This window comes from Bacillus rossius, chromosome 6 (assembly GCF_032445375.1).
Source record: "Bacillus rossius redtenbacheri isolate Brsri chromosome 6, Brsri_v3, whole genome shotgun sequence".
Taxonomy (NCBI): domain Eukaryota; kingdom Metazoa; phylum Arthropoda; class Insecta; order Phasmatodea; family Bacillidae; genus Bacillus; species Bacillus rossius.
Genome location: NC_086334.1, coordinates 19,497,591 through 19,517,071, shown reverse-complemented (window position 1 = coordinate 19,517,071; position 19,481 = coordinate 19,497,591). Strand labels below are relative to the sequence as shown.

General features: G+C 36.3%; 1 protein-coding gene across 3 annotated transcripts in view; it reads right to left on the bottom strand.

Moving 5' to 3' along the window:
* Window positions 1-395: 395 nt before the first annotated feature.
* The window catches only part of LOC134532777 (5-aminolevulinate synthase, erythroid-specific, mitochondrial), a 32,358-nt gene continuing 13,272 nt past the window's right edge, over window positions 396-19,481 (bottom strand). The window contains exons 1-9 of one of the 3 annotated variants that reach the window (XM_063369614.1): window positions 19,294-19,476; window positions 13,975-14,117; window positions 13,283-13,399; window positions 12,234-12,314; window positions 11,596-11,806; window positions 10,255-10,439; window positions 9,592-9,936; window positions 8,320-8,588; window positions 396-8,076 (exon numbers count right to left, since the gene is read on the bottom strand). In XM_063369614.1, coding sequence (XP_063225684.1) covers window positions 7,858-8,076; window positions 8,320-8,588; window positions 9,592-9,936; window positions 10,255-10,439; window positions 11,596-11,806; window positions 12,234-12,314; window positions 13,283-13,399; window positions 13,975-14,117; window positions 19,294-19,304 — 1,581 coding nt within the window. In that variant the 5' untranslated portion in view covers window positions 19,305-19,476 and the 3' untranslated portion in view covers window positions 396-7,857. Of the gene's footprint in view, window positions 8,077-8,319; window positions 8,589-9,591; window positions 9,937-10,254; window positions 10,440-11,595; window positions 11,807-12,233; window positions 12,315-13,282; window positions 13,400-13,974; window positions 14,118-17,896; window positions 18,106-19,293; window positions 19,477-19,481 lie in introns of those variants that run through there. The other 2 variants (XM_063369617.1, XM_063369615.1) reach the window with 2 other exon arrangements.

Genomic DNA, 19,481 nt, shown 5'->3' with positions numbered 1-19,481 from the left:
TAATGCCCTTGCTGTAAGGGTTCGTTTTAAAAAATTTTTTGTTTTCAACCAGTTTTAGATAGCGAAAAATTTACAAACAATTGTTAACTTATTCGATGGCCCATTTACGATCTCGACTGAGATTTTCTATTGCTTTAATTCTTTTATCAGTTTGGAAGTACCTAATTTGTGAAAAATTGTAGCAATTATTGTGTGGCAAAGCTTCAAAATTTATCTAAAAACATGCAGGTGTCAGGTATTCCTATTTTAACATTATTACTAAAAATCATCCACATGTAAGTTTTTAAAATATGGTTAATTACAATTTCTGTAACTGAAACATCATTTTGCTAAGCTTTACTTAAAGTGAGTCACAGAAGGAAAATAATATAGGGATATATAAAAAAATATCGGTATGCCCCAAAAAATAATATTTAATTTATTGATATCTTAATATTTTTGGTAAGTAAATATTATAAAATTTGATTGCAGCTCTGTAATTTTTAACTGGGTTATGATAAAATAAAATATCTATAAAAACATTTACCAACAATACAACAATGTCACTAACATAATATAAATTACTGCAATATACAAAATATATCTACCATTATAAATAATATTAGTATGTAGAAAGCAGCTTGCGCCTGTATCTTAAACCATGTCTGGCAGAACTACATCCAAACATTAGTCATCATTAAAATGCTGTGGCTTTACAGAAAAGTTAAAAGTGAAAACTTAAGATTAAAAGAAAAATAGAGAAGAGGCTGCAATCAGAAGTGTGGCAAAATGGACTAGCAAGAGAAGCTCACAACCATGCTTAAAGATCTGGATTTCCAGTTAGATTGTAACAATCTGTTGCAACCACTCAATGGCAGCAAGAATTTTAACAACTTGATTGGTTCTCTTCCTTGTAACATGATAATGCCGGTGTTATGTACTTGAACAATATTTGAAGCTTTACACACCCCTTAAATGTTTGTAGACCTTGAGAGAGAATAAAAAAACTACAACTGTAAGGTTATGTAGAATATCCAACAATCTTAATTCAAACATAACACTTCAGGTAATGAAATGGCTTTCTTTGTATGATAATAAGTAAAAGATAGTAGTAAATATGACACCATTATCTACTTAAAAATACCTAAAAAGTGGCCAACTTCACACCTGAAAGGTTTTCATTTCAGGCTTGTAAAATTTCATAATTATTTAGAAAATTTCTTCTTAAAAATTGCATTATAATTAACAATGCTACTTATTTTACATTCTGTATTTTAGTCAAATTTCATTAGCCAATTTTTTTCATTCTGTGTGCTATAAAAAAATTACTCTTCATGACTTGCAATTTTAATTTAGAGGAGAACCTAATGAGGAAAACTAGCTGTATTTTAATTTACACAAAATTTCTCTAAGAAATGTACTATAAACGCAGATTTGGTACCCATCCAATTCTTCTTTATATGAACATTAATGAGTTAAAAAGAAATCTAATATCCCGTTTCTTACTAAGAACATTATAGTGAGACAACTGCTGATGGTAAATACACTAGAGTCCCGTTATAGCGAGGTGTCACGGTTCCGGGTTTGATCCTCGCTATAACCGTGTCCTCGCTATAACCGAATTGGACAAATTTTGGCCCCCAAAAATTAAAATTAACCGAAAATAGCATAAAAATTGTGTTTAAACCTGTATAATTGGAAAATAACAGGTTATATTAACGAAATATTAATTTCTGTGAGCAGATGTGTGAATTCTCTTTAAAACGATACCCCATAAGTACGGATTCGATCTCCGATTGCGTCAAAATAACCAGAATACCCTACCACGCCACGTAAGTATAGCATCTCAGCCCGCGGCCGACGCAGCATTGTCCTGCTATCTATCGTCGACGCGGGCTGTCTGCTGGCGGCCATGTTGGTTCGGGATGTTGCTAACAGGTGGTGCTAGTGTAGCGCGACAATTTAATTCCTTACAAAATAGCAGGAGTGCGGCTGCGGCAACGCACGTACGCCTCAAACGAAATAGTCGCTGGAAAACTATACTTTTTCATTTAAAGAAACCTGTCAACTTTTTTAGAAAATAAATTTGGGATTAAACTCAAACCATCACCACCCTTTCCCGGACAAATACCCCAACAACTGACCGAAACAAAACTTACAAGAAAACTGTCCTAGCGATTCGAAAATAAATACGGTAGTGCCTACTAGAGGTGTAAAAGTAACGAAACAAATGTGTACCCGTATGTATTGGTTACTATAATTAGTACTATCGTTACGTTACTCGTTACTTCTGATACCGCATAACATGCTGTTATGTTGCAGCAACGAATCCAGTCGTATTGCGTACGCGTACAGTATGCCGTCGCGTAAATAATAATAAATACTGTAGAATATAAACAATTAACAATATTTGATAATTAATAGTTTTTGTTAACCAAAAAACAATTAAATCTCATTAGAGCGGCTTTTTAATATTATCTCTTTTAAGATAACAATAAAAAAACGTGAAAATACGCGATTATAAAAACAAAAACATATTTCTAATTTGTAAAAAATACTTTCTTACGTTGTTTCTGTTCCAATCTCAAACTTTGTCTACACACGGCAGACGGCACAGATAACTAACGGAAGTTTGATAAAAGAAAGAAAGGATGGGATTCTATTTTTAAGCCACGCACTTAGGTGGCGACTGCACGGCTGAAGAATGTGACAGGCGTCAACGGCAAGATGTCTAGGGGCGAGCGAGAGGGGTGGAGATAAAGCAGACAAATAACAAAAGCGCGCTTCAAGCGCTCACGCCGTAAATTCCTCAAAAATACCTCGTTATAGCCGTGTTCTCGCTATTACCGTGCTCGCTATAATGAGATTCTACTGTACATTTGAAGAAAAGAATTGAGTTTGGTGCATGTTTACTTGGTCCAGTGGTATTCTAATTTGTTTGATGTGCACACAACAGGTAGAGACAAGACTATATGATGAATTGCAATAAAAATTAAACACCTAAAAACATGTCAACGCACCATTTAACAACAAAATGCAATAAATATACCACAAAGCACCAAAATTCAACTAAAATAAATCAAGTATTTTAACATAATTTTATTTAAATAAAATAATAATAATTTTAATGAATAGAATTTATTGATTATTATTTTATCTGCATGAAGTTTGTACTTGAATGTATTCTGTAAAAATGTACTGGAAAAAAATCAGTTTTTCTTGGTTTAAGCTTTAATCTCTTATAACATTATTAGTAGAGACACGGAAATTTCGCGAATCGCGATATCGCGAAATAACACCGCAATTTACCTTAATTCGCGACAAAACACCGAAATCGCACAGCATCGAGAAATAAAACTGATAATAATGAATTAGACCACCCATGCAAGACATCGCGAAAAACAAGTAAACACGACGTTGACGGCACATCGCCATTTTTCTAAGTTTCAACATGGCCGCTTTGTAATGAAAGTAAATAATGATTTACAGTATTCCCGTCACGTAATCATTACAATTTGAAACGAAAGCAGTAATTGCAATCATAAACTAATTAAAAAGAGAAAAATGTACCTGAGCATCAACACAAAGTTAATAAAAAATACCGGCGATGTTTTCAACACAATATAGCTGCCATGATTTTCAACCCGCTGTATTTACACATTAATCTTGTAGAGAAATATAAAATTTTAATTCTTCCTTTCATGTTGAACAGTTAACAACCTCATGCTTTCAACTACGTTTGACTGGCTTGGCAACCTACTCGTTAGAGCTGTAGGTGTAGCAAACTGTATGTATTCGGTACTGACTGAGTAACGGGTGCGCCATCTAGTATCGAGTAACGAAACGTTACACACGGCTGGATTTCGTTACTCGCATTTTTCGTATGTTTTACGCATGCGCGCGCATATTCGATGAATTTACGTTACAAAGAACGATGTTTGTTTATTAAGTATAATATGGAAATTTGTCGTCCAAGTTTTTTACTGTTTATAAGAAAGTATTTTTTACAAATTAGAAATATGTATGTTTTTGTTATTTATTATCGCGTATTTTCACGTTTTTTGTTGTTTTTATCTTAAAAGAGATAATATAATAAAACCGCTCTAATGAGATTTAATTGTTTCTTGGTTAACAAAAACTGTTAATTATCAAATATTGTTAATTGTTTATATTCTATTTATTATTATTTACGTGACGTCATACTGTACGCGTACGCAATACAACTCGATTCGTTGCTGCAAAATAACATTGCATGTTATGCGGTATCAGAAGTAACGAGTAACGTAGCGACACGATAGTAACGAGTACTAATTGTTATAGTAACGAATACATACGGGTACACTTTTTTTCGTTACTTTTACACCTCTACTACTCGTAAACATGAACACATGGCACTACGCCGATTGATAAGCAAAATCAGTGACCTTTAACTGCCGTAACTACACTTCTCAGCAAATCCAATACGACCGCAGAGCAAGTGAATACGGCGTCAACGGGACAAAGAACAGCAGCAAGAAATATTAAAAGAATACTAAGTTGAGACATGCCGTGCCGAGGCAGCGCGCTAGGCGACACCGGGCCGTGCCGAGGCAGCGCGCTAGGCGACACCGGGCCGTGCCGAGGCAGCGCGCTAGGCGGCACCGGGCCGTGCCGAGCTGTTTCAAGCCTACAATTTTTATTTGCCAATAGTGTTGACTTTAGAGTGCAGTATACGAGTATACGCCGTGCCACTATTATTTAGCCAAGCAAAACTTGTAGGTCATAAAACCATTCTCAAAAGTTAAAGTAAACATGAAAAACCAAAACAGCGAAATAAAACCGAAATTTGATTTTTTCAAAACGAAATTTAAGGAAAAATAAAACCATTTTTACGGGACTCTAATTATTAGTAACTCATGTAAACTTCTGTGATCGGTACATTCTCCAAACACACAAACAGTTCTTCCCTAGGCATACTTATTACAAATTATTTTATTGTAAAAATTAATCACACAAACAGTCAAAATTGTACTATTTTGGTGAAATTAGTATTTAGGAATACATGACAGTAATTTCTTTTTTTTTTAAAAAACATTTATGAAAATCTTTATGAATAAAATGGATTTATAAAAAAAAATAACAATATCAGAATTTCTTGTTTTAAAAAAAGAATTATCTCTAAAAATTAAAACCATAAAATGAAAATATACCACAGTAAACTCAAGAACTGGATAACCCACACCCAGATAATCGGGAGTCTACTTTAATATTAATGTATTAAAACATGTACAAATTTGACACAAAACAGTTTAAAAATATGGCAGTACAACATTTCAGAAAAATAAATGCTTTATAAATAAATGCATGTAGTAGATATTAGTCTGAAACATAAATATAAAAAGAATTCTTGATAAAATAATTTTTTTAAAAAGGTTAGCAGAAAAACCTGAATACCAACAATTCGTAACAACTTACGAAATGAAACACTTCATAACAAATTTAAAACATCAGTGATCAATGTCTTCAGTGAAAGAAAAAAAGTCAGTTATAAAAGAATAAATGGTGCAAAAAGGAATAAAAATAACAAAATTCCTGATTTCATTCTTTAGCATTTCTTACTGCTAAGACATTGTACACATAGCATCCATGAAGTTAAGGTGCGATTCTTGTGATTATCATTAATGTGAACTTAAGAGTGAAGTTTTCCATTTCATAGTTCAGACAGTTGATGTCTTATCACTAGAGACAAGATTTTATGGTTTTATTTATTGCCCAATTTCCTTTTTAAAACAGAAGGATTCTGTGTTATTGTTTTTATTTTTTAAAAGCATTTTTGTAATATTTATTCCACCAAAATGGTGGTCAATTTATATGCTGCATTTTCACACACACACACGCACACATATACACATGCAAAATATTTGGGAAAATAACACTACTTTCAGCTGAAAAATAACACCACTTTTTGCAATAAAATAAAAACACAAATGATGTCCCTAGTAATACTGTACTAAGAGATACTAGTATTTATAATAGAGCACTATACTTAATTAAGTAGTTATTGACTTAAAAAAACATGGCATATTGCACAATACAAAATTATAAATGTAATTATTTTGCTACAATTATAAAATAAATTAATATTTAATATCAAACTTTATAAAACTATTAAAAAAAAATTCTGGATAAAATTTAAATGCCTGTATATTCACAAAATATATGTTCTTAAAATTTCATCTCCACACACAAGTACTACCGACGTGTTTAACCAAATTCATCCACAACCTTATTTTATCACAAACAACCAGAAATGTTGCACTCCTAATCTTTACTTTCTTGTTTTGAACACAGAAATACGCTGTGGAATGCAAACTCATTACCACAGAGACTGCAACAGTTGTTACCAAAAATGCACAAGATTTTTTAATACAGGTGAGACATCAGTATTCATATTGCATTTCCATGACCTTTACCTAGTACCAGGGTGTTAAACTATGACTTCCATTATTTGTATGCAAATTAACTACTAAGGCTGATGAAGCATGAAGGCTGATGTGATGAAGCAGGAGTCATTGGTTGAATCCCAATTACGGGCATGAGACACAATTTGAGTTTATGGGTCAGACACAGTACCTTAGAAATTCAGCGCTCATAAAATGTTGGAGGTTCCATCACAGTGCAGCATTAACATCTAACTTCAACTTCTTGTGTGAAAGGTTAAATTTTCATAGGTCTCAACAGAACATTCTATTTAGAAATGACCCTTTCAACTTGGTTAAACCTAAGCATTCAGGAAGCCAAGTAGAGAAATTAATGTAAACAAAACAAAAAATCCCACAGTGCAAAACTACCATGACCACTTCAAATTCAACCTTCTTGTAAGTCAAAAACATCAAAGTATCACCTGTCTGAATTGAAGGGTACCACGGTAGCCTGAGTCAACAAGTACTATTGCTACGACAACTTGAGTGGTTACGTAGAACTGCACTGAATAATGTAATCTTTACTAACATAAATTGATCAAATTTAACTAGTCAAAAACATGCATTAAAAAATTTTCTTCAGTAATGTAAGAATGAAAATAAAAGACTATGACATTCATGCATAATCCTAGACAACCAAAACACCAAAAATACCAATATCCAGATTATTCACAGGAATAGAGGGGTTGACCGTACAACAGTCTAATTTTTTTATTGGAAAATATTTTGTAACTTCAAACCATCTTTTTTGCATCATTTATAAATTAATTTTTCCAGCCACAGTAACTACTGTAAACTAAGGACTCTGCTGCTTACCAAAGAGACCAGTACAGTGGCTAAGTTACTCAGCACACTGCCCTTTGTAAGTGTTAGGTAAGTCAATACCTAAATATGACAGTTTGAACCCGTGCCATGTTGAGTGTTAACAACGTACATATCTAAACGTATAAAGTAAAGTCGCCACACTTCATCTTACAACTTCGTTACCAACTCCCAAGAATAAAATAATATTAGGTTCCTTGTTAGTATATACGTAGTTGTTTAAAGCATTGCACCAGCACCTTCCTTCTAATATAATTACAATAAGTATAAATAGTCATTCAAACTGAGCGGTTGTGTGATCTGTTTACAGAATACAAACAAGTTGCTGTCAACAGCATACAAGAAACTATTATGCTTTAGCCTCAAGAAAATTGACAAAAAAAAATCTTAACAATAAGTATTTGGATGAATGGGACACTTTACAAATTACTGCAATTTCACTTACGTGCTATTCAATCTAGCCTCGATAAAAAAATGATCCATCAATAACATTTGATAAACAATCAATGAGTTTCATAATTAGCACCAATGATTAAAACAATATAGAGGTTTGCACATCCTACAAGCAAGCGGCAGCGAGGCCACGGGGTCAGCACTAGGAGTCGTGCACCCGGGGCAGGTCGAGACGACGCCACACCGCCGACAGGTCCCGCGCCAGGCGGTGCATCATGGCGGGGGTGTGGTGGGGCGTGGGGGCCAGCCGCAGCTTCTCCTCCCCCACCGGCACCGTGGGGTGGTTGATGGCCTGGATGTAGTGGCCATACTCCTGCAGCAGGACGTCCGAGGCGCGGCTGCACTGCATCGCGTTGCCCACCTGCCGGAGAGACACACGCCTCTACAGACGCCGCGTCACGTGGGCGACATGAAGCCACAGAGTGGCGAGAAGAGAAAGGAGAAACTACGGGGGTAGCCAGAAAAAACACATCGGCTTAAGACAACATGCTCATGACAACATGACAACTCAATACCACATGCATCTAGAAATATCAGCAATGATTTCTTGTTTACAATTGCAACCCTGTTGTTTCCACGAGGACGGAACACGGCACCGGCTCACCTTGATGGGGATGATGTGGGACGGGGCGGGCTCGACGGGCAGCCCCGCCTCCAGCAGCAGGCCGCGCATGAGGGCCACGTTGCGCTGGTGCTTGGAGCGCAGCTCCTGCCCCTCGGGGGACGCCAGGATCCTCACTGCCTCCCGGGCTCCTGCCAGCACCGTGGGCGGCAGGGACGTGGTGAAGATGAAGCCAGACGCGTAGCTGCGCACCACGTCCACCAGGGCGCGGCTGCTGGCGATGTAGCCCCCTACGTTGCCGAACGCCTTGCCTGTCGAAAACAACCCGCGCGCCTTCCGTTTCAGCCGAGCAGCGCAGTCGCGGTGACACCCAAATTCAATAACACGCTCACAATGAAGAATCTGCATTCATGGCGATCAAATGTTTCTGTGCAGATATCTAAATCACGCCTTCACAAATTTTTTTTCATGTTTAAAAATTTGATAAATCTTACAAATATTTGAAAGATTTAAATCAGAAACATTTATTGATGAAGTTAAATATTACAACAGGAAAGCACCATCAGGTTAAATTTATGAACCAGAAGAGCAGATATAAATACACAAATCATTAAAATCGGTGAAAAACCTGGACCCGTGATTAGCCTAACAAATGCAAAATAAAGCCCTTGCCACACGGCACCCTGAACTCTTGATGAGCAGAGACTAGAGCAGTGGCTGCCAAACTAGCAGTTTGGAAGGTAGTTTTCAGTCCACAAAGGTTTAATCAACGGCTGTAACACTAACATTTAATCACTACAATTTCTAAAAAAATTAAAACAAACCACAATAACACGCACTCTGAAATTTTCAGATTGTCATTTTTAGTTTTTAATTTCTGTACGAGAGCTATAATTTTGTTGATAAAATACCCAGTTCTTGTAAAAAAAAAAAAAAAAAAATTATATAGCAAAGCATCCAAACAACAGGAGGGTTTGTAGTAGTTGTTTGTACTATAACACAATACAAAAGATACAAATTGACCCCCTGGATTTTATAACTTTTGTGTTTGCCCTCGGTAATTAAATACAGAAGAAGTCTTGATTAAATTATGTAGCTTCGATTAACTGAGGACCTAGAAAGTGATCCAAACATTGTTGAAAGCCTGATAAAAATTAACCTCAAAGTTGACATTTACTCATTGGGTGAATCATGAAGTGATAAGCAAAATCTACACTGAAAAATTATGCCTCTGGGCCGACGGAATACCAATATCGGTGTTATGAATCCAAAGTGGCAGCAATGACGGGAATCGCCGGGCCGCGCAGCACGCACCCAAAGTGCCCGAGATGACGTCCATGTTGTGCAGCTGGCCGTCGCGCTCGCCCACGCCCGCGCCGTGCTGCCCGTACATGCCCACGGCGTGCACCTCGTCGACGAACGTGAGCGCCCCGTGGCAGTGAGCCACCGCGCACAGCTCCTCCAGCGGGCAGATGGCCCCCGTCATGGAGTGCACCGTCTCGAAGGCCACGATCTTGGGCGCCCGCGCGTCCACCCGGGACAGGAGCTGCTCCAGGTGCCGCGGGTCGTTGTGGCGGAATATGTGCTTGGGCACGCCGCTGTTGCGGATCCCCTGGATCATGGACGCGTGGTTGCCCGCGTCCGAGAATATGTGGCATCCTGCGGGCAGCATAGCACAACCACTGTTCGTTGCACGATCCTATTAAAAATGATAACTGTATTTACAAATTAATATATATAAGCTAATTATATCAATAATACTCTTATTTTACAAACAAATCAAAAGATAAGATACTCTAAACATTTAATTAGAAAATAGAAACTTTTTTTTTGTTTAAATTCAAATTTGCAACAATAATCATCATTTACGCGCCATTTTTGAGATGTGACTAGAAATGGAGGTCTGGGAAACTGAATTTTGAGAACTTGAGCAGTTTAACAATCACTCTGCTGGTCCGGGGTGCCGGCTCCACCGACCTGGCAGCAGCCTGGCCAGGGTGAACAGCGTGGAGTCGTTGGCGACGAAGCACGAGGTGAAGAGCAGCGCCGCGTCCTTGTGGTGGAGGGCGGCCAGCGCTCCCTCCAGCTCCTCGTGGTACAAGGAGTTCCCCGAGATGTTGCGGGTGCCCCCCGCGCCGGCCCCGTGGCTGTCCAGGGCCTGCCTGAGACACGCACACGCCTCACATCGCAACCCTTACCGTCGCTTGAAACTTTCCTTTGGTAACTACTGGCAATTATTTATTACACTGAGATTGAAATGTTTATGATTATGTAAACTTAATTAATAATAAACACTTTAAAATATGAAAACCAAAACATATTTGATTCACCAACTCAATCGTAATAAACTGCATGCCACAGGAAAATCTGTTTTATAAACGTTTCAGCAAACGAAACCATTTTTTCTCCAATAAATAGCCAATATGTTTTTTTCTTGTAGGTATGTAATTGTTTTCAGTTTATAGTTTGCTATGCGACGAAATTCGTAATTATAGTTTAAGCTCTCGAAATCTCGAAATTCTTTTAATGTCACTGTGTTGATTATTTAATTTACATATCTTTCTTTGATACATCATATTATAAATACTTACGTAATAGTAGCCTAATTTTATTTTTCGCTGCTAGTATTTTTGAGCCGTATTAAATTAATTTATAACTTTTGTGAATATTTGTAATACTGTTCGAATCCATGTACGTACGATTCCGGGTTCGGGTAATTGTGGATTCGAACCGTACCCGAAAATATCTGGTACTCGCACATCCCTAGCACCCTATTTCAGCAGCCAACAATTCAAAATTCCCTTTTTGTTTAGCCATCAGAGTTAGAAGCCACCTTAAGTTTGTTTAAGTATTTTTTTTACTACTATTAGTTAATTACCATTAGTTATTATGGACTAAAAAAAAATTTGAATTTGATAAACTTCATGTTGATAGTGATTGTCTGTTTTTACTATTCTTCCCAGTTAAATAATTGTGCTTAAGCACAGAGATAATAAAATCGCAATATTATAAAGGTTTTATTTTCCTTTATTGTACCTGAAAATTATTCTGACTAGCAATAAAATAATTTAAAAATACAAAAATTGTAAAATGCTTATGGGAACTGTGATGTTTAAAATTAATAATTTATTAATAACCAAAATTTACAGGCAATTTGATTGGGAACTCTAATTCCTGTAATTTCCAGTTCACACATAAGATTAAACAGTAATAGCAACCAGCAAAAAAAAAGTGGGAAATAATTTATCATATTAACATGCAAACACTTGTACTGAAGTCCGACTCGGCCGACACAAACGCAAAGCTGTAAAGACTAACCTGACGGCCTCCTTCACCTTCGGATGACAGGACATGCCCAAGTAGTCGTTGGAACACCACACTGTGATCTGCTTCTTGCCCCAGCTGTACTCGTGAGCTGTCGGGAAGTCCTGAGCCAGCCGGTTCACCTTCTTGAAGATGCGGTAGGAGTGGTCTTTCTTCTTGCGCACTATCTGCTCGTGGAAGTATCGTTCATACGAGAACATACTACCTACAGAAAAATACATCTTGTTTTCTTACCCCTCTAGAAAATAATGGAAAATTTAAAAAAAAATCTGAGCTGTGTTGGCTTTAGCAGTTCTAGGGCAAAAAAAAACTGTAATGTCTCATGGAAGACACTATGTATAGACTTAGTTTAACTACATGCATGCATATTAGCCTTCTGTGCTTAGCTAAGGACTCATACAGTTATGTATAATGTGGTGACAGACAGCGGTACACATGCAGGGATCTAAATTGTGTTTCCCTTACAGTAGATTAGTTTTACACAGGAACTTTACGCACAGAATTCTGGCAAATGTTTTTTTAAACGTGATGACCTAACATTGGGGAGAGGGGGAACTAAATATTTCCATTCCAAATATTTACATAAGTTTGTGATCCTGCTGTAGAGAGGAACTAGCACTTATCAGACTCACCTTTCGGCTCGTCGGGCTCATCCCGCTGACTGTACGATTCCTCAACTTCTGCCAGCACCTTCTGATTCGACGACTGCTGTGCTACAAAAAAAAAATAACACGTTTATTTGCTGCAGCCATCTTGCCTGTGTACATCTCACTTAAATCGAAAAATTTTCGCAAGCATTTTAAAATGGCAGGGCCTTAAGGTTCTCAACCATCAAGATTGTAAGTCTACATGCACACTATGAAAACATAGAACTCTTGACGAACTCTTAACTGTTGCACGAGTCATAATAATTATGTTAAGAGGCCTAACTTCTGACACCACCTATGTTTCCACTAAAAATAGATCGGGTAAGAATTGGTATTTGGTAGGGGAGGGGTTCAGGATAGGATTGGATTAGGTGGAGAGTTCATCACACACTGATGCCTTTAATTCTCATAACACTGTTCTGCCCTGTACATGGACAGGTCGCTGGGCGCTTCTACTCCAGCAGAGACTCAAAAATAAGACCTCGCAGTCACGAGTCCCGCCGCCCGGCGCATGACTAGGTGAGGTTCGTGGCCTGCTGGACTCTACTCCCGCTGGTCTCTTAGCAACCAAACATTATCTAATCATAACTACTGGCTTAACACTGGCCCGAAACAACCATTCTCGAAGCTTGCTAAAACACTCTGAACTCCCCTGAACTCAGTGCGCCAAAACTACTTGTCAGCTTGACACTTGCACGGGAATTAGGAGGAGGGGGGGGGGGAAGAGAGAGAGAGGACAGTGACCCGGGAGCTGCGTTAACAACTGCACACACGCTGACGCCTTCACAGACTTATTTCTAAATAATTCCTTTAACTTAAGTTATTTTACATATGTAAATAAAAATAGAATTTCAACTATTTTCCTTCCCTATTTTGGACCATATACATTTCGTTGCTACTACTGATGTGACATTGTTACATAGTTATCAGAACATGAAGAATAAAACTGAACTCACCATCAAACTAAATTTAACCTAAATAAAAGTGCCCCTCAATATATTAAGAAGCTGCCCATCCCGTGTTTGTAGCCCTACCTCTGCTTGCGAGTGGCGACAGGTCAATGATGTCGTCTTTCATCTCCTTGCTTGCCTCTTTCACCACAGGCGTAACTTCCAACAGGAATGGGCATTTCTTCACCACACTTTCCTTCTCTGTGAAAAGCAATGGAGATCATTTCAATAAGGGTTTTACATTTGGATTGCAAAAACCTGCAACACATCTCTGGCACATCAACACGAGAGCCACCAGGCTCTCCTACGGGAAACATCAATCACTCGAGTTTCCGTCCACAACCTCGGCTGTTCTGTGAACACTGGCGAGTGTTTATCTCCTCCGAAGAACAGACCTCTCTGAACTACATTTTCCAAGAATCCCACTTCAATACACATGCAATTTCACTGCATATCACTATCGTACTGATAGTTAAACAAGCACAAGTTAGTGTGATCAGGAGAGGATGATTTGTGATAAGAGCACTGTGCCGAATATGACTCGGTTATCAATGGCATGTCCCACCGCCCCTAATTTGTTAGAAACCTTTATCTCTGCATAGGACCACCACAAAGTTTTTTCCAGTGTGATTTAAGTAATCAAAAGATGTGTAAGTGACCTGACGGAATGTATTTAGATATCAAACATTTGGGCCACATTTAGTACAGTTGCCTTATAGTGAGTGGCACCTCACTCCAGAACTACACAACCGGTACACACGGAGCTTGGTACCAACCATTTCCGGAGGACTCCACGGAGGTGATGGTGGAGATCTGGGACACCACAGGGCAGTACTGCATGTAGTTCTTGAGAAGGCTGGAGCCATGGTTCTGGATGTAAGACGATGACAGGCGCGTCAGGAATGGGCACGGCATGATTCTGGAACGTCAAAACCATGAACTTAAGTCCTCTTGGTACCAAATTGCGATGTCTATAAAATCAACCACCATCAGCATTAGTTTGCAGAATATCAAAAGTGAAACATTATTAAATAATTTGGACAGTTAAAAGCTCTCGCCTAGAAACAAACATGCTAGATTAACACTTCCAGGAACTACTTGCTAGCACTCATAATAAATATCGTACAAAATTCAATACGCATAATATAAATAATCTCCAATAAAAAAAATCCAAGAACTTGTTGCAAAGAACTGATATGCTATTTAGGCAAATGTTTGATAGGTTTTCTAGAAGTCACAATTATTTTTTCGTTTAATGGTCGCAAGTATGTATGTAATTGCTATAAAACATTAAAAAAAATTGTACATGTAATTTAAATATTACAATACAGTTATTAATAATGTAGTAGGCTAATTAAAGTAGACTATAAGAAATTTAATCAAATATCATTACCTGGAAAATTCAACTTGAATGGTAAGTTTTCCAATATTGTAATGTCAGCTTTATAACCAATTTGTCATGTATAAGTACATACAATTTCTCACAGCAATTTTAATATTTAAAAAAAAAAAAATTAAAATGCAGAATCTAAGGTTAATAAAACAAAAGGAATTCTATATTTTAAACATAAATTAGTTTTGTAGTGTAAATTTCCAAAACAAAATTTTAAAAAAAATGTGTTAAATACCTTTATATTATTATACTAACTGCTAGCCTGATGTTTACGAGACACGTGTAAATTCTATAACAAAACAGCTATGCATTCTAGCAGTTAATGTCTATAAACCACTTGAAATTACAGTCCTGCAGTACTTATATCCAAAAACAATAGAAACTGATGTCATCATATGCTATTATTTTTAATTCTAAAAAAATTAGAAAAAAATACCCACTCCTTAAGTAGCTGCTGCAGCCCTCTTAGCAATGTCAAACTTCAATTGTATAGTAGCAGCAAATAGGGACGATGGAATATAAATAAATAAATTTTAAAAAATTGGTTCAGTATTTGTACCATGGAAACGTTGATAAGCGCGGTTGTTACCAAAGTCTTTGGAGTAGGTAAATTATAAATGTAATCTTTCAGTCAGCTTACTTTATCAGTAAATTAATTTTAACTTAGTATCAAAATTTTATTGTCGCTTATCGACTGTTCTATGTAGTTCGAGTCATGTGGAATACAGGGTAGTCTGCTCCCTGGCCCGTCATCACCTCAACACAGGTGAACGGCAAACCTTACGCTAACGCAAGTCATACGAAGAAAATATAATCAAAAAGCATCATTGCACCTCCTTGACCGAAGAACACCGAGTGTATTCTGACCGTCCGCGTCAGGGCTGGGGAACCTAGCCCTCCGAAGGCTCAATCCTTCTCCTTGTCTATCAGAAAATCACAGCCATCTGCAAACTTTCTCTACCCCTGGTAACAGCACTGCGTCTAAGTTTCTGAGATTGCTAGTGTATCGGTATATATATTTTTACATTACCTATATTTTACATTAAACAGCTTATAAGGAAATAAGTAAATTAAACATTTCACCATAAAAATATTGATGGTAATATTAAAATATAAACATTTTATAATATTTCAGGTTTTAGCACCTTACAGCAGTGCTTTGACAGATTGGCTCAGTACTAATGACAATGATTTTAGTGAAGTAAGGAAACATGTGCAATAAAATGCTGAGGATTATTATTACCATTACATTTTCTTTGATATCAATTTTTACAGGAAACTGGATATTTCTATATTTAAAAAAAAGCAAGAAGCCAAATGCCAGTCTTCAATGGAGCAATCAATAAAGAATCCGGTACATGTAGGTTTGGAGGCATCGTTTTCCCCTCAGAAAATTTAAAAAGTCAAAATCATAATTTAACTCCGCAATTACAATATAACGTTATTTTTTTGCATTATGGAATATTGTTTCTGCAGAATATATCATAAACACTAATCCTATTTTTTTTTTCAATTGTATTGGACTCCTACCTAAATTCTGCAAGTGCATTCAACAAACTGACTTGGCCAGAAAAATTAAGGACGTTCTTAATAATTTAAGATAGATAAGGAAATTTTTTATTTTGTTTTCTTATAAGCATTCTGTTAGTAAAAGTTGTTTGTGCAATATCAAGTTAGGTGTGTAGCAGTAACCTAGATGTGTGTGTAGCAATGACCTAGATTAATAAATAAAAATTCAGCTAGAACATGTTGACAACACACTTCGGGCAGGGCACATTTTTTTTTCACGGAATGCCAGTTAGATGACTGTAAAAAAAAAACCTGTTTAAGCAGAAACAGGTACGTTTGCCACGTGTAAAATTGCAGCTAGTGTGGCCTTGGAAACAACTGAGACAATGCGTTTCCAGGTTGCGGATAAGGGAGGGGAAGTGATGCCAGAAGTGGGAGTGAAACGGAGGGAAAGAGGGAGAAATAAGCGGCCAACCAAAGCACAGAGAGCAAGGTCACAATTGTTATATAAGTGTTTTAAGTAGACCTGCTCTTAAAAGTTTCAAGTTGACAAGTTATAATTTTTAAGTAAAAGCTATTTTTTTTTAACTAAGATAGTCAGTTAAAGAGAAGCTAAAAGTTTTACCAAGAATATATAAGTTTGTAAACTGACATAGTATAGGTTAGTTTATCTACAAAATCACTGAGTGTGGATTGTTTCTATTATCATCAATCTTATGTAAGGTCATAAAGGACATCTCATTAACGAACTCACTAATGTTGTATTTATCATTAGGAATCATTTCGGTGTAAAAATAGATACATTTTGATATCAAATAAATCAGCTGGTTTTGTAAAAGGCTTCATCCTATTATTTATAGATTATGAGAAATAGGGTTCCTAGTGTTACAAGTTAATCAAACAGGCTCTCTCGCCTCTTGTTCGGTACCTTGGAATAGCACCAGCCTCCAAATTAATCGCAACCTAGACACTAATGAGCCATTCCAACTTCATTTTCAATCACCAACCCATTTACATTTCTCTATCACATTATTCATTTTCACTTGCCCCTACCCTCATGTTTACAGAGGTAAGAAAGAGACCAGCTGTGACTTGGTCTGCTTGGTTACTTACCATATCACAATATGAAACCATAAATTCATAAATGTCTTTAGAAGCAAATAATTATCAAAATGATGTATTTATGCTCCACACATATATGTATTTATCCTCTTAAAGATTTTAGGAATCCTCAATACAATCTTAAAAAACACATTTCTTAGATTAGAAAGTAGTGGACATTTAAAAAATCTTTTTATTGTTATCTAACATTAAAATTTAAAACTGTTTCTCCCTGGAAATAAATAAGGAAAAAAACTTGCAATGTTCACTTTAAAATCAATTAGCTTTAGCAACTTCTTCATAATTTCAATGTACCCTGACAAACATACAATCAACACCATGAACCCAGCAAACTACATAAATTTAAAATAAAACAAATAATATTAATTTAGTATTTGATAATACCTAAAACTAACTTAACGGTATTCAAAAATTGAGACACACACACATCAAAAACTTCACTGTCAACCCATTATCATCACAGAAAAATTTGTAAAAATTAAAATTTAATTTTTGCAAATTAAATAGCAAATTTGGCAGTCTGTAATTTTACAGAAAACCTAAAGAGATAATTTTTAAACCACACAAACCAGCTAGAAGAAGAATAAATCAGAATACTACATAGACAGATACTACATTACCAGATAGAAACCTTTCATATATTATCACTACAAAAAACAACTTATGGCACTAACGTTTCGCTGAAAATCCAGCAGCACTCTTACAAAACCTTTCAACTGGGCAGTCCACTAGAAACTGTTCTCTCAAAATATAATTTCACAGTGACTTATCTTCTACACTGACGTATGATGAAAAGCAGAAACGGACACCGGCCAGATAAGGTATCATTTTCTGACTAGCATGACGAAACATCTTCGAGTACATTGCTAACAGGATTTCAATTAGACAAATCATTCATATCACCATGATTCACCACAATTGAAGAGATAATTTCACTGATATACTCTTAAACCTTTAAGCATTTATTTAATACCAGATGTTTAGCCTAAATACAGCAACCAAAGGAAAAAAACTCTCAATAACTTGAGCTGTAATTCAGAATGTTGAACTAGTACACATATTATATTTTAAGGAATGAGTAACACAGATATTCTCGTCAACCAATTCATGACATCTGTAAAATACATAAATTCTAAGGTATCACATAACTGCTGAACACCTTTGAAAAGTTATTAATAAATTTAAAATTGTAAAAAAAATTAAAACTTAGTAATTTCCTAAAGGATATGTAACCAAATTAACAGTCTACCAATAAAACTGTTATTTTTTTCCTATTAAAGCAAGACTCAAACATAAATAATACGCTTTCCTCCTCTTCAAGAGTTCAAGTTTTCTAGTATGTGCATGAAGTAAATTGGTATTGAGGTAAAACAGGGGTTAAATTTTGAAAAAAAATGTTCACACTTTTATACTCCTTAAATTTATTTTAAATATGCCAAAATGTTGCTCAAATATTTAAAACAATAAAACAATTTTTTGTTCAAATATCTACTGAGAATTTTTTTTTAATTTTGTATACATTTATTTAGGACCCCAAACCGAAATTTTAAATTTTTTACTATAAAATCTTTTGCTGACTAATGGACTGCTATGTTTTTGGACTCTCTTACTGCAAAAATATTTATGTGTGTGCATGCGTGTGTGCGTGCATGCATGCACACGTGCAGTTCCTGTCAAAATTCAAACTGTATCTGCTTACAGAAACAAACAAAAAAACCTGTCATTTCATTTCAGTTTTCAAGTCTTGATCTTTTAATTCATAGCTTGCAAATAAAAAGTGTAAGTTTAAGAGTATTCTACAATAATCATAAATGAAGAATAAATTTTACTTAGGTATATATCTCTTTTTTCAAAAAGAAGATATTACATCTTAGCCTGTCAAAAATGTAAATAAATAATTTTCAGTGCACAAGTTATTTCTGTATGGATGCTGCTGACATGACAATGCATAAGTCTGTAATTCAAGAAACCTATTACATGTGCAGAAAAAATTAATGAATCGCTAGACCTCATGTGCATGATATTTTTTAATGTGGTTGAAAAGTGTTGGAATGAATACTTCTCCCAGTACCTCCACAACATTGTCCCTGCTTCCGTGCGACGGTCCGGCTTGTCCCAAGTGGTCACGTGATGCTCACTGTTCCGGTGTTCCTGCCGCGGAGAGCCGGAGCAGACAGACGGAGATCACGTGACCACTCTACCGGCAGCTGCCCACTGACCTTGCCCGGACCAGCTATGGTAATGGACTGCCTCTCCCCT